Source organism: Mauremys mutica, chromosome 5 (genome assembly GCF_020497125.1).
Source record: "Mauremys mutica isolate MM-2020 ecotype Southern chromosome 5, ASM2049712v1, whole genome shotgun sequence".
NCBI lineage: Eukaryota > Metazoa > Chordata > Testudines > Geoemydidae > Mauremys > Mauremys mutica.
In genome coordinates, this window is record NC_059076.1 from 57,728,794 (window position 1) to 57,756,221 (window position 27,428).

Here is a 27,428-nt window from a genome sequence, read left to right on the forward strand (position 1 = left end):
TGCTACAAGCTTTCTGCATGACTTTGGGTAAATCTTTTAGTCTCTCTGAGTCAATTCCCCATTTGTATGCGGATGATAATATTTCCCTATCACACAGGAGTGTGTGAGGAGAAATGCATTAATGTTTAGGAGGTCCTGAGATTGGAGGTCTGGGGTATATAGGTAAGTAAATAGAGGAGGGCCAGAGTCCTATGCAACCCCATGATTTTTGAGAAGGAGAGTGTGGATGTGGATGACACAGTTATAGACCTGTTTGCTAGAGTTGGTTGGGTCTGGGGATGCCTGCTGTGGATCCAGCAGCCTGGAAGCACAGGATGTTCTCAGGGCTTTTGGGTCTGGAAGCCCTGGGGTGCTAGGCCAGTTGCCTAGAGCCACAGACCTTGGGAGTCCTGGAAGCACTTGATTGAAATTGACATGATTCTTCTTAGTTTCAGTCAGCAGCTGTGGGATTCTGAGGATCATTTTTTGTTTCAGAAACACTATATGCCAGTGTTTCCAAATTTATTGTGTGTGTGTGTGTGTGTGTGTGTGTGTGTGTGTAAAATTTCTGGTTTGTGGGAAAATTTTGGTGTCTTCCCAAATCAGAACTAAACTAAACTTTAATAAATATCAGGATTTCCCAGGACCTGGAAATCTTGAGTTTTGGCCAGCTCGCCTGTTAGCACAGTTAGACTCCTAACATAGATGGGACTTAAGGAATGCAGTGCAAGATTAAAGTGCATGTAAAAATGATGAACTTGTAGTTTTAGGCTTGTTAAAACAAGAGAGATCCTTACACAGTGATAAGTTTCTTTTAATTTTTGCCTTTTCTTTGATGCTTTAATTAATAGTTCAGTATTGATTTATTTATTTTAGTTAAAATGATTAAATATAAATTGACATTTTGCTTGCAGAAAATATGCATGGAGGTATTGTTCTGCTTTATTTTCAGTGTTTTCTTTTGTTTATTTAACAAAGCTAAAGTTAGAACTAGCAGCACAAGACTAGAAAATGGTGACAATAGTTTGAAAACAGGAAATTTAGCCTTGTGTGTATTCGGAACAGATGATCAGGATGATAGCCAGTAGAGTGGAAACTTCCACTGAGACTGTTTTTTCCTTATTTTGCTCAGTTAGAAAAGATGGTGCTTCCTGGAAAACAAGTCTTAAGTACTTTAAAGAAAGTAGTAATGCATCCAGTATTTTCCTCACTTCACATTTACTTTACTTATTTTTCATAAATGTGTTTACTCAGCATTATTACTAAAAAGTACAATTTTGAGATAATTTAAGTTCTTGACAATCCTCCTTTCACAATTACTGTTTAAGATGTTTATACCTGGATATCTGTGGAGGTTTTATCCTCCGTTGCCATATTTTATTTAAAAATTACATTTAAAAAATAGGGACAGTGGAGATGCATCAGGAAAATGAAGCTGCATATCCAAACTTCTAACTTGTATTGCTACAAATACATCGCTTGGGGTGTGGAAAATCCCCCCTCGAGGGACGCAGTTATACTGACCTAGCTCCTGGTGTAGACAGCACTGTATTGATGGGAGAAGCCCTCCTGTCAACACAGCTGTTGCCTTTCGAGGAGATGTAGTACCTACACCGATGGGAGAATCTCGCCCATCAGTGTAGGCAGCGTTGTCACTGAAGCGCTACAGCAATGCAGCTGTGCCACTGCAGCCTTGTAAGTGTAGAGAAGCCCTAAGTGATGCTTTCTTCCAATTTTCCTGATACTGTGGTATGGCTGAATTGCTTGCTTTTAAACCAGCAGTACTCAATTTACATAAAATGTGCAACAGATAAAATAAAAATAGTGCATTCTTCTCTTCCTCCGTTTGGTTAAAAAAAAACCAAAAAACCCTCAACTTTAGTATTCTTTGATTACAACTCTCTGAGTGTGCCCAGGTCTTTAGCAGCTACATGGCAACTTATCACATCTTAGACTACTTTTAAAAACCTACTTTATCTCCACAATTTTGATTTGTTGTAATTATATTTAAAAGTTTAGAAAGACTGCTGAATTATATCACCCTGTTATTTGATGTACTTCCTATGATTTTAATACTTAAAAAAAAATCTATACTTGATATATACCTAATCTGCAGGCAGTGTGTTGGAACCCGACATGCAATGTAAATAAACATATTTTGCATTAAAAATAAATTAGATAATCCTAGGGAAAGAATATCATTTTCCCCCAAAAATATCTGATGTCTGACTCGTACCAGTATTGGTTAGGATTTGGGAAAGTGAGTTTTAAAACAAATCACACTGTAGTGTTGCTTATTTTTCTCAACTGTTTTCCAATAGAAGTTCAGCTGCATTTGAATCACTTTTATCAATGCAAGCAAAGTCACATTGTTTACAGTGTATTGTTGATTAAATAATTGAAGAGACAAAGCTTGGTTTTTTTCTGTATTTTCATTGTGGCATAACCCAATTTTATATTTGTAGTTATTTTGTAGGATACAATGCATGTTACAGATTGTACAGCTGTAAAATACAATAAACATTCTTCAAACAAAAATACCCAAAGGGAAAAAAATAATAAAGAAGGATACATTTTATATAAATAGTTATTCTCTCTCTTGCTGGCTCTGTCACCTCCCTATTGCCCCTTTCAGAGACTTAGTTTGGGAAAGCAGTTATTGAAGAAGCTCTCTTCATTAGTTGTTAGTCAGTATTCTTGTTGGCTCAGTGAGGCAGTATACAGCTTTCACTAGGGCGACAAAGACTGAAATGTTAAAAATAGAATAAGCTTTAAGAATCCTAGATATTTTCAGATAACAAAGAGTGATTTATGTGGGCTCATTTTGCACTTTCACAAAACATAGAGAAGCTTTTGTACTATGATTAGCAAGGGTTCTGATGTCAGTTCTCTTGTCTAGCTTCAGGCTTTATTCTGCTGCTAAATTGTGCTTTGTACTGTAACCCAGAGAACCTTTGTATCTGCCTTATTAATGTGTAGTTTATGGAATTGCTTTTGTTTTTTAGTTTAATCTGTGCCAGTTTCAGTGAGTGACTCATTATATGACTGAAATAAACATTCACATATTCACTATGCAAAAATTCTTCAAAAAAATAGTAGCAGGTGGTAGGCTAAACTCAGTGTTTTAAGTACTTAATAGTTGGTATTTTGTAGCATTAAGGGCTGAAAACAAGTTCTGTTTAGATGATTAATTTATGAAATTGGAGTAAAAGTCATATTTCACTCTTTAATGTTGAATAGGGCTTTTATTAGTGATAATATGAACAAGTTTCACCCCTTAACACAGAACTGTACAGAAACTCCCAAGCGAGGCAAATTTTATTTGTACCAAGCTAATTTGTGTTGCATAAATCTTTAGGCAAGTATATTGGGGTTTTTAGAGATTGCTTTTTAAAGATCTCATCTGAAGAAATAAAGACATAGAGGATAATTCCAGTTTCTGAAATAGTTGCAGCTTGTAGTATGTTTTTCAGAACTAATTATCAATTAATTATCAGCCTTGGAGGCTTTCTGTGTGGAAAATATCTAAGGCTCCTGTTATGCTAGTATCTAAGCTGTTGTTTTTTTGGTTTGATAGAGATGCAGAAAGCAGCACAAAATTTGTCATGTTAATTCTGGAATTTTACACATTTTAATGCATAGCATCTACTTAAGGTGTTCCATTTGTTTTTTTCTGTCTGTTTTAATTCTTGTACTTTATTGTTTATCCTGCTCACTAACTTGCTAAAGTAATCAGAAAGGTGACTTGAGAACTGACTTGAATTGTATAATTCTGCATTTTAAGGCTGAATATATATATGTTATGTTAATGAGCACAAAAAGTATGATTTGTATAGAATTGCAAGTATAAGTATTTTTTTTCAAACTCAGATGATTTTTAGTACGTGGTGGCTACTGAATATGCCACAAATTCCAGTTTAAATGTCTGGCATTTTCCCTCTCCCATATTTTCTGTATTATCTTTCCATAGTAGCTTCAGCTTGATACCAAAAAAGGCATCCATGCTTGACAATAAGTTGTTTGTGAGCACCCACTGAAAAGCTGACTCTGCTGGTTCTGAGCCAGAGCTATAAAGATGGAAGCACAGTTTTGATTCCCAGACCCCAGTATGTTTCCCCCCACTTTGTTTGAGGTAATAGGTTACATTTACACTTCTCAGGAACCAGCATGAGTTGTTTTCTGCTCCTCAGCTGGTTCCATAAGTCCAGTCTGAGAAAGTTTTGATCCCAGAGATTGACAGATGCATATGGATATGTAAAGGACACTACAAGTCTCAACACTTCCTTTTCACCTCTTGTTAGTGTGGTAGTCTGTCTTCCTGTCACTGTGTACTCTGTAGAAAATATGAATGGACTTTTTTATGTGATGGATTTTTATACTTGTTTAAACAACCTAAATGCAAACTTTAAACCAAATCATTTTGGCAAGGGGAAGAGAGCTTTTGGTATGGAGGAGAGTTTGCTAGAGCCATCCCATTCACTTTCTTTGAACTTACACTTTGACTGGAAAATACAAAACAGCCCTCCAGTGACCAGTTTCTGTCCTGGGAGAGAACTGGCCTCTCAAAAATCCTTGTCTGGGGAGCCTAATTGAAACAGACACCAAACAGTACAGATGCCCCTCCCAGCAAGGGGGCCTCACAGTCCGAGTTTTCACCTGCATAAAGATGAGGAGAACATTCCTGGCCCAGCTCCCAAGCCTGTTGCTCAGCTCCGTCTAGTCCCCGTGCTCTCACTCTCCCAGTCCTGCTTGCATCTGCAGCCCCGGCTAGCTGGGGAGACAGTGGTGGGGGTGTTCAAGAATGGGCCTGCCCCGCACTCACCCTGCTGCGGCAGCTTCTGTCCTGCAAGGCTGGGCCTGGCTCCCTGCTCTGGGCATTGTGACCTGGTGGACGGGGTTGCAGCACTACTTAGGTTTGGACCAGCCTACTTCCTATCACGATGGAGGGGTGGCCAGGCAAACCAGGGTGGTGCTGTGACTCCATGTGCAAGTTGCAATATCACTTGGTTGGCGGACCTCTCAAATATGTGGCCTGGGGCAAACTACCCCTTTCCCCCACTTTCCCTGTGGCCCTGGTAGGAGGAGTGCTTCTGGGGCTCGTGGAGAGTGACATGGGGGAGCAGTGATAATCAACCCACCTACACTCTTCCTGCAACCCACTGGTGGATCAGGACCCACCATTTGGGAAACACTGTTCTAAATTAAGCTGGATGTCCGTAGCCCCAAGGGACTGATAAAGTAGTTGGGGTTGGTGTAGGAGTCACAGTGCCTGGACTCAGCAAATATATATAAATTATATATCATGAACATAATTAAATGGTTTTTTTTAAGTTTAAAGGAGAAAATCCAATAACTTACAGTGCTGTAAAGTGTTGCCAGCTAATAAAGTAGCTCTCTTTCTACAAGAGTACTATCTTAAAATACTACCATTTGATTAACCTACTTTATTCACAAGATTCAGAGAAACCTGCATGTATGAATGAGCATTATGTGTGCTATGAAAGCAAGTAACTATTGAAGATAAAACAGCATGAAATGAAGAGGACACTTTTAAGTACCTACAAATATAGGTTGTTTCTTTTTCTTCCTGTGGCTGTATTAACTTTCTTTGGAAGGTTGCTTTCCCCCCCCCCCCTTCTCTCATTTTCCTTAATTGGATTCGTCCTTTCCCATTTAGCAAATATCACCTTACTTTTGAAACTTATTCTCTTGAGCAAAGTCTTAAACATAAAAGGAAATATTTTTTTAAAAAGGTCACTGCCACCAGCTTGCAACCTGATTCTCCTCAGTTTAGGTTTTTTGTATGCAATCTTTTGGAAACAATTTGAAATATTTATTGCATTGTATTCAACCTTTTTTTTACAATGCAGTTCCAGTAGTGGAAGTCACTGGTAAATAGGCATAACTGTCTTTAAAATAACATCACTCTTATATTAATGTTTCCCTTTTTCCCCCCTACTTCTTAGGCATGGAAGAGGAGGTGGTTTGTGCTTCGCAGTGGCCGTCTAACAGGAGATCCGGATGTGTTGGAATACTACAAAAATGACCATGCCAAAAAACCTATTCGTATTATTGACTTAAACTTGTGTCAACAAGTGGATGCGGGATTGACATTTAACAAAAAAGAGTTCGAAAACAGTTATATTTTTGATATCAACACTATCGACAGAGTTTTCTACTTGGTGGCAGATAGCGAGGAGGAGATGAATAAGTGGGTTCGCTGTATTTGCGACATCTGTGGGTTCAACCCTACAGAAGAAGGTAAATTTAGCATTTTTTTTCCTGAGCATCACTGTTATGTCACCTTACAAAGAAGTATTTAAAGATCAATAGCTATTTTTATAGCAAAGAGAGAAAATGTTTTATATGCAGATATATGCATCAGATATGTAGCTCTTTTACTATTTAAATGAAATAAATGGGACAATGAGATCTGTAGGGTTTGTTTATTTTTATGACCTAGTGCAGTGGTCTCCAAGGGGCGTGCCCTCTTAAGGGGGCATGGAGGAGCGTTCGGGGGGCATGTGGCAGTGTTATACCAATATAATAAAAACCAGCAGGATCTTATTAAGAGGGATAAGGCAAAGATGCCACATTTATTGTAAATACCATAACAAAACAAAAGACAATGTTTTCCTACTTGTTTCTATTACTACTTATTCCTTACACTCACACACACATATATTCATCCACACAATCATTCATTCAGGTTCTGTATAGATGTTATAGTTACCAGCCTAGATGTTGCTCATGCCAAGTTACTGGCCAGGTATCTTGGTCATGAGGATGGAGCCGAGTCTGTGTCAGATGCATCTGATGCTCCTGGAGGTTGGTATCAGAACCATAGACTCAAAGTCCTTATTCTTTAGAGTCCAGTTTTATAGGGATTTTTCCCTATGTCAGTTCATGAGAGTTGCTTCATTTTGCTGTTGCTAAATCAATCAGCAGGTGGCTGGCTCCATTCTGTCAGATGCTTGTTTTTCCTTCCTTTGAGATGGTGGGGGTCATCTGGTTGATCCCACTTGACACCTTCTTCAGCCAACACTGAATTCTTTAGACTGGTAACTCCCTAACCATTCATTCATTGTTTAAACTAGGCATGCATTCACATACATTCTCTATCTTAATCACATCTATTTCACTGTCTCTTTACCTTTTGGGGTGTTACCAATTTATGTGAGACTCCCTGTCTTTTAACAAGCAAAGATAAAGTGAGATGAAAACTTACAGAGGGTGGGGGTCTCTATCTATACACTATAACAGCTACTGTTTGGGCTTACTTAGAGATAATTAATGTTTAACAAGTTTTATACAAAGTACTTCTTTGAGCTTAACAAGTTTTATACCAAGTATCTCTTTGAACAGGCTTTACACAGACACAGCTGGTGGCTTGCAGGTTAGAAGCTAAATGTTGGGAATCACAAATTTACTTCTAACATAAACCTTAAGTTATAAAGTATTAATTAACAATAAATCAATAAATCATTTCTCATATAAACCATGTTTAATATAAACCTTCTTTAATATCCCTACAGCAGGGCCTGGGCCAGCCCCCAGGGGATGCAGGGAGGGAGTGCCACCTAGCCCCACTCCGGCCGCAGCTCTGCTCCGCCCGCAGCCCAGCTCTGCCCTCATTGCCTCTTAGCCCCTATGCTGGCTCTGCCTCAAGCCAAACTGAAAAACACTTCATTTGATTTTGAGCGGGTTTTTCAGTGGTTTTAAAAATAACACGGAGAAAAATTCTGAAATGAAATATTGAAGTGATTTGTTTCATAAATGCTTAAATGGACTGCTCCAACATTTCAAATTTTTTTTCTTTATACCAAGCAATTAGCCGAAATCTACCGGTATTGTTTCAGTTGAGCCAAATCAGCATTTTTCAGCCAAAAAAATAAAATAAAATAAAAAATCTTCCAGCTCTGCACGTGCTAGCCTATATGGATGTGTATAGAGAGAGGTTTATAGGAACTATATTGAATCATTTACTCCAGACACTAATATGGAATTAGGTAAAGCACTACATCTTCAGTTTTTTGGTAAGAGGGTTTTTTGTGTGTGTGCATGTTATGTATAGGTGAAACCGCGTTATATCGAACTTGCTTTGATACGCCAGAGTGCGCAGTCGTCCGTCCCCCCCCCAGTGCTGCTTTACCGTGTTATATCCGAATTCATGTTATATCGGATCGCGTTATATTGGGGTAGAGGTGTACTTCAAATTTCATACATGGCTTTCCTAATTCGGAATAAGGTGCTGTTGCACGTTTTATGGATGTAACCTTGGCCTGCATTGCCCAAGTGCCAAAATTTAAATAGCTTGGAAAAATCATCCACATGCATTTTCATCCACATGCATTTTCAGTATCTGATTTTTATAAGGTACGTGTTTCTGCATCCACATATTCAAATCATATACACTAGTTACATTTTTATCCCAGCTAATGTATAGATTATTTTGGGATGTTAAATAGAGAATAAATTACATGTATGTACTGTCAAACCTTCCTCTTAATTCAGAAAATAAAAAGTATACAAATGTTACTACTTTCCTATAGGAATAAATATAAGCATGATTTATATCCTTCCCCCAGAGGGACAGCAGCAACCTTCCCTCTGGCCTAAGGAAAACTGAAGACAGTTCCCTATGTGATTTGCTCGGTTACCAGCCCTTGCTAGATTAAGGGTTGAGGGAAAGCTTTGCTTTTGTCTGCTCCTATTCAAATCCACTCCCTTGACTTGAAGGGGGGCTGGGTCAGGCCAGTGGTATGTTGTGCTGCCAATAGGCTGCCTCATCATGAGAATGTGATTGTTGTTGTTGTTGTTTTGTTTTTGTATTTTAAAGATTAATTTGGGGATGGGGGAAATATTGCTCTGGGGGTGGGAGGGGAAGGATTATCTCAGTTGATCACTATGTTGCTCCTTCTATGCTATCTGGTAGCTTTACTGGAATATCTGTGGTGCTGGCAGGCTATTATTTTCTTTCTTTTTTTCTCTTCGACTTGCACAGGAGTGTTTCTGTGTGGTGTTCAAGCGTAGGCCTTCCAAGCAGAAATGATTTATGCACGTCGTCACCATTCATTTTGGAAAATTACAATAACTTCATTTTGTTGTTTGGACAATGAGCAGATTGATTCATGATCCTGAATCATCAGTGTCATAAGCTGTTGAATCTGTGCAGATTTCTGAGAGCAGAGTTAAGGAAGCAGTACAGTACAGCACAATATATTGTAGGACAATTTCTTTTACAGGGACTTAGTTTTCAAGATACAATTTACATATACTTTCAGTTATTTTGGATTCCTGGTGAGTCTGGAGTTACCAAGAAATAGATATTCAAGTTGCCTAACAACCTTAAATTATTTATTCCTTGTAATTAACAGAAACAAATTGATGGGTGTTTAATGTTTATTTCTACCCTATCTTCAGATGAAAGCAATAAAGTGCTAATTTCCAGGATCTTTTCTTTCTATAATATCTATCTAAAATGAAAATGGGAAGTGGTAATGCACAAGAGTTTATTTTAGTTACTTTTCTGTAAAACTTTATACTATATCTCTCAACACACACGTGTTCAGCAGAAAAAGTACTACGTGTATTTTAACTATTAACAGTATGTTCATCAGCCTATTCAACTAAATAAATGTAGCAAAAATAAAGGAGGAGAGAGAAAATAGGTGAAAAAGAACAGAAAAAGGGTATAGTGTATATCCCTCCACCCCTCATAGATCTTGGTTATTTTTTCATAGCATTTAAATTATATTTTCCAGAAATGCTGATCATGTTTCTTCAGAGGAATCAAAGTTCTACTTCATGCACAAAGGAACTTTTTTCAAGATTCACTAAATCATTCTGTACAAAATAGAAATTTTACTTTCTTCTGTTGCCTTTCAGTTATGTAAAATTTGTTTTTGATTTAAATTTTCTGCAGGTTATAGGATTTACTTCATAATGTTAAGGTTCACAGATGCATTATGATTAGGGACTTCAGGTTGCTTGCAGCTAGGTGGGGACAATCAGTTACCAGCCTGAAGGGAATGCCCTGAAGTTCCTTCCAGTTGTATCTACTTCCACAGTGGCAGGCAGCCTCAGATGTTGTTATTCATAGAATCATAGAATGTCAGGGTTGGAAGGGACCTCAGGAGGTCATCTAGTCCAACCCCCTGCTCAAAGCAGGACCCATCCCCAGACAGATTTTTTTCCTCCGGATCCCTAAATGGCCCCCTCAAGGATTGAACTCACAACCCTGGGTTTAGCAGGCCAATGCTCAAACCACTGAGCTATCCCTATTATTATTATTATCATCATCTATTTTTGTAGTTGGTTAATATCTAAGAGCCCCAGTCATGGATCAGAACCCCATTCTGCTAGGTGCTATACAAACAGAGCAAAACCGGTCCCTTTCTCGCAGAGCTTACAATAAGACAAAAGACAACAAGGAAACAGTGAGATAGTACTAGTCAGCATGGTGGGCATGGTCTCAGCACTCCTGTAGCCTAATTGTTATCAAGATTTTTGTAGGGATTTGAAGGAGGAGAATGAGGGAGCTTTGCAGATGTTTATGGGGAGCTCCTCCCACACAAGGGGCAGCATGGGAGAAACAACAAAAGTGTTTGCTTGAAAATTTAACCATTGAACACTGGAGGCTCCATCTTTGGCTGATTGGAGGCAGGAGTTGACATCTTACTAGCACATAAGCAATGATAGGTGTGGATAGGTCATGAAGGACCTTGAAAGTGACGACAAGCATTGTGTGATGCAATAGAGAATGGGGGAGCCAGTGGAGGGATGTAAAGAGAGGAGTCACCAGAACAATGCTGATGTTGTCCAGTGATGGACAAAACAGAGCTCTTTCTCCTTTCTCTATCTTGATTGTAAGCTGATTGCTGTATGTCCACAAGGAATTGTTAGAGAAACTAGCTGTGATTATGATTTGAACAGAAGAAGACAGGTCTGTAGTAGAGAGGTAGATCTGTGAGTCATCAGCATAGGGATGATAGTAGAATTTGTGTCACGATGGACAAGCACAAGTCCATGGGTCTAGATCTAATGCATCCAAGGGTGCTGAGGGAGTTGGTTGATGTGATTGCAGAGCCACTGGCCATTATCTTTGAAAATTCGTGGTGATTGAGGGAGGTCCCAGACAATTGGAAAAAGGCAAATATAGTGCTCATATTTTAAAAAGGGAAGAAAGAGAACCCAGGGAACTACAGACAGGTCAGCCTCACTTCAGTCCTTGGTAAAATCATGTAACAGGTCCTCAAGGAATCCATTTTGAAGCACTTGGAGGAGAGGAAGGTGATCAGGAACCATCTACATGGATCCACCAGGAGCAAGTCATGCCTGACCAACCTGATTGCCTTCTATGATGAGATAATTGGCTCTGTGGATATGGAGAAAGCAGTGGATGTGATGTATCTTGACTTTAGCAAAGCTTTTGATACGGTCTCCCACAGTATTCTTGCCAGCAAGTTAAAGTAGTATGGATTGAATGAATGGACTATAAGGGGGACAGAAAGCTGGCTAGATTGTCAGGCTCTATGGGTAGTGATCAATGGCTTGATGTCTAGTTGACATCTGGTATCTAGCGGAGTGCCCCAAGGGGTTGGTCCTGGGGCCAGTTTTGTTCAACATCTTTATTAATGATGCGATGAACTGCACGCTCAACAAGTTCGCAGATGACACTAAACTGGGGGGAGAGGTAGAATGCTGGAGAGTAGAAATAGGCAGGGCCGGCTTTAGGCCTATTCCACCAATTCACCCGAATCGGGCACCGCACCTAAGAGGGCCCCGAGCCCAGTGAGAATCCCTTCCCTGGCTAGAGGCGCCTTTTTAATTTTTACTCACCTGGCGGCGCTTTGGGTCTTCAGCGGGACTTCAGTGGCGAGTTCTTCTCTTACTCTGGGTCTTCGGCAACACTTTGGCAGCGGGTCCTTCAGTGCCGCTGAAAACCTGAAGTGAGTGAAGGACCCACCGCCGAAGTGCAGCCAAAGACTCAGAGCACCGCCTAGTGAATACAAGCCCCACGTGTTTTTTTACATGTGTTTGTTTTTTTAAGTCCTCCCTGCCAGGGCCCCATCGAAACTGTTTGAATTGGGCCCCGCCCTTCCTAAAGCTGGCCCTGGAAATAGGGTCCAGAATGACCTAGACAAATTGGAGGATTGGGCCAAAAGAAATCTGATGAGGTTCACAAGGACAAGTGCCGAGTCCTGCACTTAGGAAGGAAGAATCCCATAAACCTCTACAGGCTGGGACCGACTGGCTAAGCAGCAGTTCTGCAGAAAAGGACCTGAAGATTACAGTGGACAAGAAGCTGGATATGAGTCGACAGTGTGCCCTTGTTGCCAAGAAGGCCAACGGCATGTTGGGCTGTATTAGTAGGAGCACTGCCAGCAAATAAAGGGAAGTGATTATTCCCCTCTATTCAGCACTGGTGAGACCACACCTGGAGTATTGCATCCAGTTTTGGTCTCCCCACTACCGAAGGGATGTGGACAAATTGGAGAGAGTCCAGCGGAGGGCATCAAAAATGATTAGGGGGCTGGGGCACATGACTTACGAGGAGAGGATGAGGGAACTGGGGTTATTTAGTCTGCAGAAGAGAAGAGTGAGGGGGGATTTGATAGCAGCCTTCAGGTACCTGAAGGAGGGTTCCAAAGAGGATGGAGCTAGGCTGTTCTCAGTGGTGGCAGATGACAGAACAAGAAGGAATCGTCTCAAGTTGCAGTGGGGAGGTCTAGGCTAGATGAAAGTGAGAGTTGAGGATAAAGATAAGGAAGTGGGAGAGGGTTTGAGGAGGGTGTCAAAGATAGTAAAAGAAGATGGCTAGGATTGTAGACATGGGATTCAATTAAAGTGGAAAAGTAAAGTTGCTTAGTTAGGAACATGGCATAATTGAAGGAGGGGAGGAGAGAACAAATTTGTACTGGGGGAAGTCAGCTTGGTCACAGCAGTTCTGTCAGAGGTGTTCAGCAGCGTAGGAGCAGGCACAGAGGAAGTAGATAGTTAGGCTGAGCCAGGGCTGGCAAGGCAGACCTGGCGATAGCATAGAGAGGGGCTAAGGAGTCCAGGATAGATGAAAGTGAAGCATCGAGACAATTGACAACCATACCATGGAAGAGAGGAGAGGGATGTCATGATAAGTCATTGACATTGATGGAGTGGGAATCACAGAAAGGCTGGGTATAGGGCAAGAGGAAGAGAGCAGATGGGTGATGCTGAAAGAGACAAGGCGATGGCCAGATGGAGAGATTGGAGAGAGTAGAGTGCAACATTTCTCGTAGCCTAATTACAGGTATTTTGGAGGAGGCTGCAGTGGCTAAAAATGAGTTCCAGGAATGCATTACTTAGAATCTAGTCTGAAAAATTTTATTGTAGAACCACAGGATTAGAAGGGACTGCAAGGGTCATCTAGTCTAATCTCCTGCCAAAATGCAGGATATCAGTTGATTGGCTAACCTTTATTGCCAAATACACATCCTGCTGAGCAAATATGAATTTGACACACGGAAGAATGTCTATAACTTAGCTGATTTCTTTTCCTCAGGAGAAATTATTTAAAATCTTTACCGATTGACTTCATTTTCCAATCTTATCTATTGGATTTCCTCTCGTGCACTAAACTCACCTTAAATAAAACGATTTTTTTAAATGGAAGAAAAGTTGATTTAGAAACTGTTGGGTATCAAGTCATGGGATCCTTTGAGACTTTAGCAAAGCAGTAAAAGTATCTGTCTCAGACACCCAAAACACAGTTGGATCTAGATACCTGGATTCCAGTGGGAGATGCAGCAGTAGATGGCAAACCTGCCCTATGACTGAAGCAACCTGTCTTTGGAAAGGAAAGCTGAAGCCCATTTTAGTAAAGGAAAAGAAAAGTAAGCCTGCATGTCTGTCCCCCTCTCCCCCCCCTTCTCCTTTGCTCAGGGAATCTCAAGAAGGATCTTCTAGAACAGGGGTTCTCAAACTGGGGGTCGCGAGGTTATTATGTGCGGGGTCAGCTGTCAGCCTCAATCCTAAACCCCGCTTTGCCTCCAGCATTTATAATGGTGTTAAATATACAAAAAAATGTTTTTTAATTTACAAGGGGGGGGTCACACTCAGAGGCTTGCTATGTGAAAGAGGTCACCAGTACAAAAGTTTGAGAACCACTGTTCTAGAAACTGGTCTCAGTAAAGATGTCTGCTCAATATAATGTTTAGAAAAGAAGAGTAACTGTTTATGTTGGTAGGTATTAAGGAGTGCATAGTGAATAATGTAGGAAAAGATTAATTGGCATTATAGGAGACTGTTGTGTCCTTATCTTACAAACTGCATCTTGCATCTCAGAAAAGATTAGTAAAACCAAGCTAAATAAATAAATAAATAATAATCCAAATTCTCTCATCCAGCAGGTAGAGACAAGGAAATTAATAAGTTCATATAACATGAACTTGTGCTATACAGAGACTCTTGCATTGTATGCTTCAGTTCTTGGCATTAAAGTTGCATTGCATTATTATTGTATTTTAATAATACTCAATACAGCAAAGCCAGTCATCCTTTATGTCCTGTTCTTAAGTCTTTTACACTATAACACCATTTTAAAGACAATAGCAATAAAAGTAACCAATTAAAATATTTATTAGAGACCAAGAGTGATCTGTAAATCACTTTTCCTCATTCTTAATTGTGATTTTATAACAAACAAACAGAAAACTAGGGTTGAAGGTTTTAACTGAGTAACACGTCATCAGTTTTCAACATTTCACTCATTTTGTGACTTCCTTTAAAACAAAACACATACACACTTAGTGCCAAACCCCATTAAACTTCTCTTTAACCCCAAATGTAACCATATTTCCCTGTGCAACTTTTCAGTTGCATTGTGTTTTCAAATTTGTTTTTAACTTAAATAAATGATATAGGGAGGAAGGAGACGAATTGTTAGTTATACCTTATCTTGTGTTTTGTGAGAGTGCCTTCTCTGAGTTGAGAGGAAGAGGAGAAATTTTAAACTAAAATGCTTTGCTATTTTTCCTTTTTTACTTAAATGGATAGCCAAAAATGCAGCATGAAATTATTCACAGTTTGCATAATATGAACACCGAATTTGAGAAAAAGTAAACACTGAAAGACAGAAATGTTAACTATAACACAATATAAACTTAAGGGCTGTCTGTCAAAGTTATAGGTGTTTCACAGTATACTAGACTGTCCTAAACATAAAATAAACAGACAACTGCTAAATTATTTGGAAAAAGAGGACTAAATGTAACTTTATGAGACTGAAAAAACAAAATAAGTTTTTGAAATGTACAGTTCTTCAAAATTAGTCATTAAAAGGTCAAGAATGTAAAGATTTGATTTTCTTTTATGATCCTACACTAGAGCTGGTTGAAAGGCAGAGTTTCTACTATGTGGGAAATTGTGAAAATCTGAAAAAAGTTCTGTTTCAGAACCAAGTATAAATTTAGAAATTTCCCTTGGCGGGAAAAACTGGAAAAATATTTGTTTGGAAATAATCCAAATGTTTAATTACAAATATTTCTAAAGAGGATCGATCCTGGGCACCCAAGCTCTGCAACTCCCAGCTCAGCTGTGGCTCCCAAGTTTTCTAGGCTGTCAGTTCCATGGCAAGGAGCCTAGAAGCCCTGACAACTCCAGCTTGAACCTGGGTTCTTCAAGTTTTCAGGCTCCCAGGGAAGTCTGGGGAAGCTCATGTGGTGAGACTGGAAGTGCAGGCTCCATAGCAGCCTGCTAGGGGAGCTGGCAAGAAAGCAGGTAGGTTTCCAGTGGAACATTGCTTGTATTCTGTTGGAAGTTCACTGAAACTGTCTCACTGGAAAATTCCCGACCATCTCTGTATTACACTCTTCACAGAAGAGTGTGTAAATGTAGGCTGTATTTCATGAATGCTGTATTTACTGTCTTGACTCATATATTGATGGTTTATGTGAGGGAGCTGAAAACCTCCAAGGGTGAGTGGGTGACTCAGTTTATATTTATACAGGTTTTTTGACTGAGAGATTTATGAAAGATGATGTCCTTGATTTGAAAACAGACCTAAAAAACTAATGCAAGAGGAGAGGGAGAAATTGGTGTTGGGGTGGGATAGAGGAGCTAAAGCATCCTGTGTGTCAGGATGTGATTTATATTATATTAGAATAATACTGCAGAAATGATGTCCCTTATAAAATATTAGTTCTTTGAAAGATAAGTGATTTCGTGAATTGTCTTAGTACTTTGAGATTATTTGACATTCATTTTTCCTTCTGCATACCTCATTCTAGGGTGGGTGGAGAGGTGTGTGTACACATGTGCGTACGCCACCACAAATTCTTGAGTTTTCTGTAGAAGTGTGTACTCTGTCTATGTAGGCTCTCATATGGCTCCATCTCCATAGTATGTGTCGGATTTGTTCAAGGTTATTACTTTAATAGATAATTTGTCTTTAAATCATTTTAATTAGAGCATCTACATAGTAATAACTGGATTGAATGACTCATCTCTAAGAATTGTAGAGCCAGGCAATGGCTTATCTGTTGCTGATTCATGCTTACAATGGGAAAATCCCATTTTTACTTTCCAGTAGTTCTACTTGCATCCTAAGAAGAATGCATTCTCATATTCTAAATCAGCACGATTGACATTTTATTAAATCAATATTTTTATAAAGACTCTCATAACCTTTTATATTCTGCTCACATTATGCAAATACTTTACATAAGTATTACATACTTCAATAAAGTGGTGGAAAGTTCTACTGTGCTCATTTGCAAAGTACACTATATCAAATAATTTAGTTCATACATAAAAAAGGCATTCAAACCTTCTAGATTATTCTCGGCGTGCAGACATCAGCAACATTGTAAATAACAAAAGGATAAGGGAAAGCCTTTCATTATTCTCGGTTGCAAAATGTCCTTTTAACCATTGTTTAATTTTCATAACTATTTTGTTTGTAACTTTGCTCTTATACCCAGCTTTATATTGACCAGACTGACAAACACTCAACTGGGTGACACATCTGTCCACTGTTACCAAGCAGCAAAAAAATAAAAATCCCCCACCCCCACTTGTCCAGTTTAAAAAGCTGCTTGTTCTAGCTGTACTGAATACAGAAATTCTAAGTGAAATGGGATACTTGTTGTGCTCATGTGTATGATAAATACACTGAATGCTTTTCCAATTCACAGTTATTTCAAAGCAGCTCTGGTGTCTGAGCTCTGGGAACAAACCAAAAGATTTTGAATGGTTTTTTCATTAGCGTGCAGATGGACTAATCTGTTCATTCAAAATGAAACAAGATCATTATTAAAGCTCATTAAAATCATAGTAAGCTGCTAGGCTAAACTTTGAACATCAGGTTCCAAAGTATATTAAATGGCTAAAGAGATTTTTGAGTGTTTAAAAACATGAAATTAAAACATTAATGTTTACTTTGTCAGTTCTGAAAAGAATTATTAACAATACTAAAGTCATGCAAGGCAAATTAGAAGTACCTTAAGATGAAGCAAAAATAATTTTCAGCCGAACTAAGACTTTTGTTTCAGAGTAACTCAATCACTGTTTAAATCATACTTTGGTTTAAAATAACGATTGGGGACGCACTAGAGCATGCCATGCATCCACATCAGGATAGATTTCACAGCAGAGGTTCATAAGTTGAAGATATTAATGGTCTAGCACTCCACCCACTCCAAATACCAAGCATATATTTGGATCCAATGTGGTGTTAAATGGCCAAATAAGCATTTTATGGTTGGCCCCTTTCATTCTGATCCCAAGGTATTCAGCCCATTTCTGAATTCTCTTGCCATTCCCCTGCAAGTGGGAATGAGAGTACATGTGAAGGGTCCCTCAGTTCACAAAGGGTCCTCCAGTCAAATAGGGTCCAGCAGTCATCTCCCAGACTTCTTACTCATGTTTTCTTCTTGGAGCTGGTCACTTTGAGCCTATTACCTGCACTGGCACTGAGAGTGCCACTGAGAGTAGCTTGGCTGCACCCACACACATGCTGCTGGTATCTGCCTTCTGTCAACCCACTAGGTTCTGCTGATCGCACATCTGTCCCTGTGTCTACTAGACACGTCCGTCTTCCCTGTAAAGTTCAGGGACATCTTACTGGATTTTCTTGTGTGTGATTACTGCACTACCTGTGTACAAAAAGATCCTAGCTCATGTTTATGAGGGTTTTATATACAGCAACGGTAAAAAGGGGGGCCACAGAGTCCGTCACTTCTCTTCTCAGCCACCACCTCACAAGCCTGGCTAAGGAAGGAGCGCAACCTCTCCTCTTTCTCCTCTGCACAGACATGTTGTCTGTGTGCATTCTGAGCTGTCATGAAGGAAGGAGAAGGGAAGGCTCTGGAGCAGCTGAGCCTGCACCTTACATTACTTTCCCCTCAGTTCTCCTCTTGTCAGGACCCCAGAGATTGTCTAGACCCTGCCGGTCCACTCCGACATATCTTGGGAATGAAGAGAATTTTGCAATTGTCATGTTAATACAAACATAAGGGAATTAAGATGTTTGTTGTATTGTGAAATGTGGAAAACTAAAATCTGTTCATATAAAGTCTTTGCCGTTTCTAAACAGGAAATGATCATGTCATAGTCACTTTTTTTTAAATTCCTTAGAAGTTGAACCTTATTCAGAATTATCATTGAACACATCATCATCATTTTGGGAACATCCCTTTAATGAAGCTGCTTAGTTTTGTGGGTTAGCCTTGTAGGTCGCTGCAAGGTTAATGGATCGGTTGCATTGTAGGGTAGTGAATTAATTAGAACAATGCTAATATTCAGATAGTGTTGGCAAGATGTGCAAATTGCACTTGCAGAGTCTTGTCGTTTAACAATACATAAGTTAAGGATGGTCCAATAATTTAAGGAAATGAAACAGTTTAATTTAAAAACAGAATAAAAGGGTTAAAGGTTTATTGCTATCTGATGCTGCTAGCATTTTTCAGACTACCAGACAAAATGGGGGGTGTGTGTGTGTGTGTGTGTGTGTGTGTGTGTGTGTGTGTGTGTGTGTGTGTGTGTGTGTGTGTGTGTGTGTGTGTGTGTTTCTGGAGAAACCAAAGAATTAAATTTGTCAAGAAAAGACCATTCACAAATGGAAGGTGGAAAAGAATTATAAAGAGGAGAGATGGGACAACAAAAGACCCACCTGGATCTAACGTTGCCTCACAATAAGAGGCGTAACAGGTCAGGATTGGATAGCAATAGAAAGACTTCTTTGGGAATCTAGCACATCTCACAAAATCTTGTAGACAACAGTGAATGTTCCATATCAGCAAAGCCTTTTTGTTTGTTTTGTTCATTTTTTCCTGTTTCTTTTCAGTTTTTCCTAGTTTTCTAGTATCAAATACCAAAGTGACTGGGATCAAGGAAAAATGCATTGAACACAATATAAAATGTGGAATCATGCAGCCATAACAGAATTTTAACCTACGAGCACTTGATTGTTGTTTTAAAACAACAGATTTGTCTGCTTAATTGTTACATGGTACCAGTCAGCATCTTTATTTTGCTTGTGACCAGAAAAGTGAGTGAAAAATCATGTTACAAGACAAAACCTCTAGTTTCAAAGGGACAGTCAGGCGACTGATGACATCTGGAAAAATCTGAAGAATAACAGGGTACCAAGGCATTTTTGAATGGCCTAGAATGAAGTAGATCCTCTTCAACACACCAGATTTGTACATCAAATCAGACACAATGATCTTCCATATACATATTCCATATATTTGTTTAGAAATATTTTTCTAATATCCTACAGACCTGTTTTGAGTGAGTCAGAAATTATTGTGATGCTGAAATTGGCTTAAATCTGCATACTGTCATCTTAAAATTAATGTTGTTTACCTTCCAGTGACATCATGTAGTTTAAAGAGCACAATAAACTATGAAAAGAGTGATTAACATCTATGTGCTTTTATGTCATAGATGCTGTGAAGCCACTTGGCAGTTCTTTACAAGCATCTGCTGAATTACCGTTAGCAGTTAACACTTCACCACCATCTGTACAAGCAGAATCATCCCTACCTCCTCCATATCAACTAATTAACATCCCACCTCTGGAGTCCTCATCTAGCCAAGAAGATCCTCAGGATTACCTATTGCTAATAAATTGTCAAAGCAAGAAGCCTGAACCTACAAGGTAAATGGGTGTTTTCATTTTTTTGCAGTAGTCGTTTCATTTGTATAGACCAAAGATGGTTATTCCTGCAGAGCATTTTGGTATATTACATAATTGTTTGAAGTCATTCAGCAGTCAAATGCACCAGTCTTGATTCTTTACCCCTGGGGTTCTCAAACTGGGGGTTGGGACCCCTTGGCGTCACAAGGTCATTACATGGGGGGGGGTCGCGAGCCGTCAGCCTCCACCCCAAACTCCTCTTGCCTCCAGCATTTATAATGGTGTTAAATATATTAAAAAGTGTGTTTAATGTATTGGAGGGTCGCATTCAGAGGCTTTGGGACGTGAAAGGGGTTGCCAGTAAAAAAGTTTGAGACCCACTGCTTTACCCTATCACTTCTGCTCTTTTCCCTGTGTTTTGTGCTTGAATTTCTTGTTTTAATAATATGAAGTGGTAGCATCAGAGCCAGCATTTTTGTTTTGTTGTTGTTGTTTTTCTAAATTATTTAAAATATTTGCTGATAAAATGTACCAGACTAATAGTCCCAGAGACCAAATATTTCTGTATATCTCGGGAATTAGGTGCAATTTGGATAGCAAAGATGGATCCTTCTTCTCACCACTCTCCATTGTGTCTCACGCCAGCTCTAAGATGGAGAGGTGGCCTTTTTAGTACCTTGTACTTCAACCATGACTACTATCAAGGAAGCCAAATTACTAACAGTTACAGTGGTGGCTCGGTGATAGGGATAAAAATCAACTCGGACCTGTACTGAGATCACCAACTCATTTAACACAGGCTGCCAAGCAGCCCTCAAATGATAAGTTTTTGGATATTACTGACCTGGATCAAATTCAAACAAGAGATCTTGTGATGAGAGAATTTATCTTGAACCATCCAGTCTCTGCATCCTGAGTTTTCTGAACTGTTAGTGTGTTTTGAATAATGTAGAAAAATTAGTATGATCTAATTATGTCCAATTTAATATTAAATAGATTTACCCACCCTGTTATCTCTCCTAAAGAGTAGGAAAACTAGAATATATCAAAAAACCTGAGTAGCTCTGGTAACTGATATACCCAAGTAACCGCTGCTTCTCATTCTAAATGGAAACGTAATGCTGCCTGTATAGGAGGATGTAATATGTAGTGGTAAATTATTGCTTTGTTTCTCAGAATGGTCCTTGGAAAACATTAGAAACTTCTCAAGCAGAGATGCCTTGCTGTAACAATTTAAAATAATGGTCCTTTGTGTATTTCTAGAGAAGCTTTTTCTTTTGATTGCAAAAGAGCATATTTAAAGGCTAAGCAGAGGTCTGTGAAAGTGTTTTTCCTGAGTCTTCCACACATTCACTTAGAGCAATACCTTGTCAACGACGTGACTGTCTGCCAGGTTTCCATGTTGCTGTGCCATGCATTCTGGAGCACTGCAGAGTAAGGTAGAACGGTCCTGGGACCAGAGGAGTATTTCTTAGTCGTCTTGTTGCTGACTGCAGCCAACTCCCAAAATATCTCATTTAGGGCAGGCAAATAAGCCTGCTCTTCTGCAGTCCATGGAAGATGAAGGTGGTGTGCAGCCCTCCCACATCCAAATAGTGCTTGGAGTGGAGGGTGCCCACTGGCTAACTCCTAAAATATTAAAGGGAAGAATGTCCACAGTGTCTTGCAACCTGAGGGGAAGGAATCTGTGTAATATGGAGCAGTGGTAGTTGCTCTATATTGAAGGTTCAAGCTTGTTCTGTATTATAAGTGTTAGACATTCCACTACTAACTTCCTCATTTCCCTCCTCAAAACCCCAGTCTTTCTGAAATATGTCACATCTCTTCCAAGCGTAAAGATTTTCTGAACAGTTTGATTTTAAAAAATAGTTTTAAAGGTAATGTTTTGAATATTTAGCTGTAGTTTACTTTCCAAATATGATTCTAATCCCTTTTTGGCTCATTGTATCGCCAGAATGGCTTGGCCTAGAAACTCCAGATTGGTTTCTTGGTGGTGACAAGAAGTCTTCCTCAGCATTTCAAGGGGTCTAGTTATGGTAGGGGCAGGTAAAGAGTTGTGTAAGTGCTATGAAGAGCACTTTTTAGAAATATAAATTGGGCATCTTCTGACTCCAGCTGCTCAACGGAGCCAGAATTGAGAGCATGGTTTGAGGTGGGAGACTGGGAAGAAATGTGGAGGAATAGGAGTCTGGGAGGGACCATAGAGAATGGTAGGGGATTGAAAGATGTGGCCAATGAATTTCGTTTATTATTAGTTTATTGTGTGATGTTATGTCATATATAATCGTTGTATGGTAAATAGAGTTAAGTGGTAGGATTACAGAAGTATAAGATTGATCAGTAGTTAGAAGGGATAATTTTGTCAGAATGTGAGGGTGGACTGTGTATGAATGGACTGCATGTCACCATGATTCCCTGATGGGGGAAGGTCTGGATGAGACAGGAGGAGAGAGATATAGATGGGGGGCAGGATGAAAGTTGGACATGGAGAGGGGAAGATGAAAGAAAAAGGTGCTCAGGGAGCTGTGGTTCCTTATTTTGCGGGTTATGGAATGTGTTGAATATATGGTGTTTTAAGTTGAGTATTTGAAGACCTTGTTATTTGGTGAGGCAGTAGCACCACTAATAGTTCAGGGTGAGGTGAGCTTGCTGTTTAACATTTAACTGTTTGTCCTTATTTTATAAAAGAAGGACATAGTGTTACTGCAAAATAATGTTATATTGGAGTTTTAGCCCCAACTCAGCAAGTTAGTGAAGCAGTTGCCTAACATTAGGCATATATATTTTGCTGAAATGGGGCCATAGCAAATTGGAAATAGACCCCCTTAATAAGGAACTAGAACAGCTGCAGGTTGCCGACCACTGAACTAGAATTTCACAAGACCTTTGCAGCATGTTATGTATTTATACAGATTATAAGGGGTCATATTTACGATGGGGGGGGGAGGGGAAACTTGTATGAGCGCACAGGAACAATGGTGAGTGAAGAAGGAATAGATGGCATGACTGAAGTGGCTACTTTCTTTTACTGTTAGTTTCTAGACTTCCATGCCGTTTTGAGGTTTGTTTGTTTTTAAAGTTGAATAATTAATCTCTGGATTTTATAATACAGGTTCTAGGTGTTGGTAGACTCCACTGATGCATCCTTTTGGCCTTTGGTATTTCTTAGCAAAGTTTTTTAATCATATTTTTAAAAAATAAAACATAGTAGTAGTTATAATACTGTAGGCAGATGTTATAATATTAGAAAAAAGTTACAAATTCAAGTAATTTTCATAAATTTTTAGTTTGGGAATTTGTTTACCTTTTAGTTCATCCTTCAATAGTGACCAGTGTTCATCAAAAAATGAGGAGAAAATGTCTTTCTTTAACATGTTCCTTTTTAGAACATCTAGGAATCAGTGCATTGCTGTACATTTGGGGGAGGGGAACTAAGGGCAAATAGAGAATATTTCTAGGTTATTTCTTTTTTGGAATTTTCAAGGTTCTTGGTATTTGCATTTTCAGTGCCAATATACATATATTTTATTTATAGATACTTTAAAAATGTTGTACAATTACTGGAGTTGGGGGCATGTTAGAAATAATAGTAGTTGTATTAATAATCATAATATTTATTCTGTAGTACAGTTCTATGCCCCAATGACTTTGGACCATCCTTAAAGTTCTAATAGTTAGTTAGTAAAAAAAAATGTAATTACATTTGACTGCAGTGTTAAATAAGATTGAGAGTTCATCTTTGATCGTACAAGAAAAATTGCATCCATAGAGTCTGTTTGAAATCTTTAAATTTCTGGCTGGTTGGCAGAGATACATACAAAAATAACAGCTGTTATCTTGCTGATCTTACTCCATTTTTTCCTGTTTATAAACCAGCCCAGGGTCATCCTTTATCTCTGAAGAAGGGAAAGAATATCTACTACTGGAGGATTTTGAAAGTAAAAAGATTCCACTGCAGTGAGTGTATAATTGTTGTTTTTTAGTCTGTGTGAGAAATCAAGCACAGAGCCATAACCTGCTTGAAAATTTCATATTTGAAACATGTCCTGCATGGTCTGCTGTGAGTTTTAATATAAGAAACAAATATAACCCAACTTCAGTTAATCAAGATAGGGCTATGACAGCACCTATCAAGGCTGAACTCACATTTCTACCATGCATGCTTCTCACACTGCTCTTTACCATTCCTGAGTGCTGATACACAATAGCTGCTTTGCTCCTATACCTTCTCTGGAGTAGTCTCTCTGTGCTGTTGTATTGATTCTCACAGAGGGAAAACGATTGGTAGAGGATAAGTGACCAAACTACTTACAGTGTATTAGAAAGTGGGGAGTTCAATCCTCAGTCTGCTTCAAAATTGAATATTTTTGTAAAATTATTTGTGTTCCTAATCCTCTGTCAGCAGCTAGTTTTGGGAAGAGGAACCAAGAGCCTGTTAAAGGGACAAAAATGTTTCTCTACCTATTTCAAAGCCTTGTCAGGGACATGCATACTCCTCCAACTACATAGCTATATGGAGAGTGGGAGCCAGTTTGAGTATGGTCCTATGTCCTATCACCACCTCTGTGGACCCAGGTCAGGACTTGAAGGATGTGCAGGACTGTTTTCATGGTACCGTGGAAAGAGAGGCTGTCTTACTGTGGAAAAGGAATGGGGTAGGTACTATGTTGCCAGTGCTTGGGCCTGGTAATGCAGCAGTGTAAGGATAATGTGTAGTAGAACCATGATGCTAGGAGTTGGTGGGTCAGTGCTACTCTGGTAACAGATGTGGCTAATTTTTTTCCTCTTGGTACACTAAGTCAGTCTTTATTTTAAACAAATAGGAGTGCAGAGATGCTCTAAGTGCATCAGCATATAATACTGATTAACAATCAGAGCCAGAAAAGTTATTCATGACCTGCTATGGAAGTGTATGGAAAAGTTATACTAAATTATAAAATGTAGTTGTTCTGCTTGAATTGATGAAATGCACCCTTCACTAAACATCCTGCTTCTAGGGTCAGTCAGGAAAAATAATAGTGTTAATTCTCTTCTCAGGCTCTGCTCAAAACCCAAGGTCTCCCAGTCTGAGATGCCATTCGTCGTACATTGTGTAGATTTTCATAATTATACCAATTCTTCCATGCCTGTTTTGATCAGCAGTGAAAGTTGTTATTGACGTTTTAATGATAATTTATGCTTCAGAGATTGTCACAGTAAGATGAAAAGGGGCAATTTACTCTTCTCTTGGCACTGTTGTTTCAGCCTGTCTTCAAACTCAGACACACACAGATCAGTTTCGCCAGTTCACATTTTGAAGGTTATAGTCACATCCATAAGGACTAGAGCCAACGCGGTGCCCTTGGGCACCATTACGCCCGCCAGGGCATCCATGTGCGCCTGCCTGCTGGCCACCGGACAAGCAGCCACCAAAATGCCACCGAGAAGTGGCAATGTCAAGAAGCGCTACTGCCGAAATCCCACCGAATTTCGGCGGCAACGCCTCTTGGCGTTGCCACTTCACAGCAGCATTTTGGCGGCTGCTTGTCCGGTGGCCACGGTCCTTGGCGGCTAGTCATCCGGCGCCCACCCCACAGAAAAGGTTGGGGACCCCTGGACTAGAGACTCAGTTTTAAAAGAAGAGTTTTTGAAAATGCTTAGATTCTAAAGCACAAGTTGCAGCCACTAGGGAAAAGGGAAAGATGGCTATGCTGCCTCAAGTAGTCCAAATCTGATCCTTCTCCTGTTTCCTTCTGTTCAGCTTTCATGAATGCACATGGACAAGAAAGAGTAAGGAAAAGCATTGTTACTTTTAGAAGTAATTAAAGTTAAATATGGTAGCATTACTAGGTAGCATATTATTAAGAGGTATCTACTAGGTTAGCATGAACTGTACTCTACCTGAGTGGCATCCATGCACTGTTATTGCACTACTAATTTTCAATGATGGTTTTAGCTCACTGTTTCCTGCATGTTGTGCATTTATAGAATTAAATAAAATGCAACACAGCCTCATTAGGAGGTCTCTCAAAGGCCTGTGTAAAAGGCTCCTTAGCGCTCAGAATTGGTAAGTAAGATTTTAAAGATATTTGTAATACTTTTTGTGTTCAATATTTTAAAACCCACTTGGGTTTCTGAGCATAGGTAAATAGAGAATATGTAATGGATGACAATGATTGTAATAACTGCATAATCCACGAATGGAAGAGTGAAAATAAAGTGTGCTTCTATTGCTTGCCACATGAATTTCTATTCTATTGTCATATCATGCTATGCTGTGTGTTTTTTGCCTTAATTTGTATTTTATTTTTATAACTTTTTTTTTTTAATTAGTTGAAGTTTTTGAAGGTGTGTGTGCACGTGCACTGAGACTAATAATCTTTGATGCTATAGTTTGACTACTGTTTCTACAGGATAGAAAAATATGACTTTGAGACCTTTTGTTTGTCACTGGTATGGTATATAAAATTATATCATCTTTATTCAGTCAAAACTCGCATTGCTTTTGCTGGGAGTTCTGGTTGAATAAGCACTAGAGAATCAGGTTGTATATTTGTAAGTGTGTAACTTTTCTTTTTACGGCTCCTAGTATCCAAGACATTACATGTTGTTTTTATCTTCAGTCAAATATTTACTCCAATAATTTTATAAACTGCCCTGTAACCAGTTTCATGACTGGAGTAATAGGGGTAATAGCTGTACTTATTACAGTGACATACTCAAATTGTGCCACACAGGCAACAATAAATTCCAGTGGTACTTAAATTAGAAAATAGTGTGGTGTATTTGATACCAATATGTAGGCATTGTGGGTAAATGCTAAGTTTAAGGGTAACTACTCTACGTACCTATTAGTATTTTTGTTCATTTTGACTTTTGTGTTAAACTAACTGTCAGGATTATCAACTGAATTTTTGTGCCACAAACAATGTGATGATGGAATTCTACACAAGAGGGGAGAGCGAGAGCGAGTGCAGCTACGGCTTTTTTTGGTATTGTAGGTAACAGTTCATTGTTAGGTGTTGTCTTCATAAGAGATGTAATTTCCAAAGAAGCCATTTAAAACCCACTGTTTGGATTTAAAAAAAAAAATCAACAATGCTGTCAAGACCAGAATACAGGTTTGTTCCCCATGTCCTGTATTTTTTTTCTTCAGACTAACTGCTTCAGCTTTTCTGCCTCCATTTTCTGTTATACTCTGTACATTGTCTTCTGTATGCTTAAAAAATAAAAAGTGTATGTCTTTAGGTATCTACTTAAAGCTGTTGCAAGTCTTTATTTTTTTTAATTGTATTTCCTTCATATTTGTTAGAGGAAGCAAGTTACCATAAGCCCAGAGTTTTAGTGCTAT

The 27,428-nt window shown here is 39.1% G+C and overlaps 1 protein-coding gene across 4 annotated transcripts in view; it reads left to right on the forward strand.

The window, feature by feature from the left end:
* Positions 1-27,428, forward strand: part of GAB1 (GRB2 associated binding protein 1) — a 151,195-nt gene that overhangs the window by 81,658 nt on the left and 42,109 nt on the right. For 2 of the 4 annotated variants that reach the window (XM_045019452.1, XM_045019451.1), the window contains exons 2-4: positions 5,946-6,240; positions 19,906-20,119; positions 23,975-24,055. In XM_045019452.1, the coding sequence (XP_044875387.1) occupies positions 5,946-6,240; positions 19,906-20,119; positions 23,975-24,055 (590 nt within the window). The remainder of the gene's footprint in view (positions 1-5,945; positions 6,241-19,905; positions 20,120-23,974; positions 24,056-27,428) is intronic. The other 2 variants (XM_045019454.1, XM_045019450.1) reach the window with 1 other exon arrangement.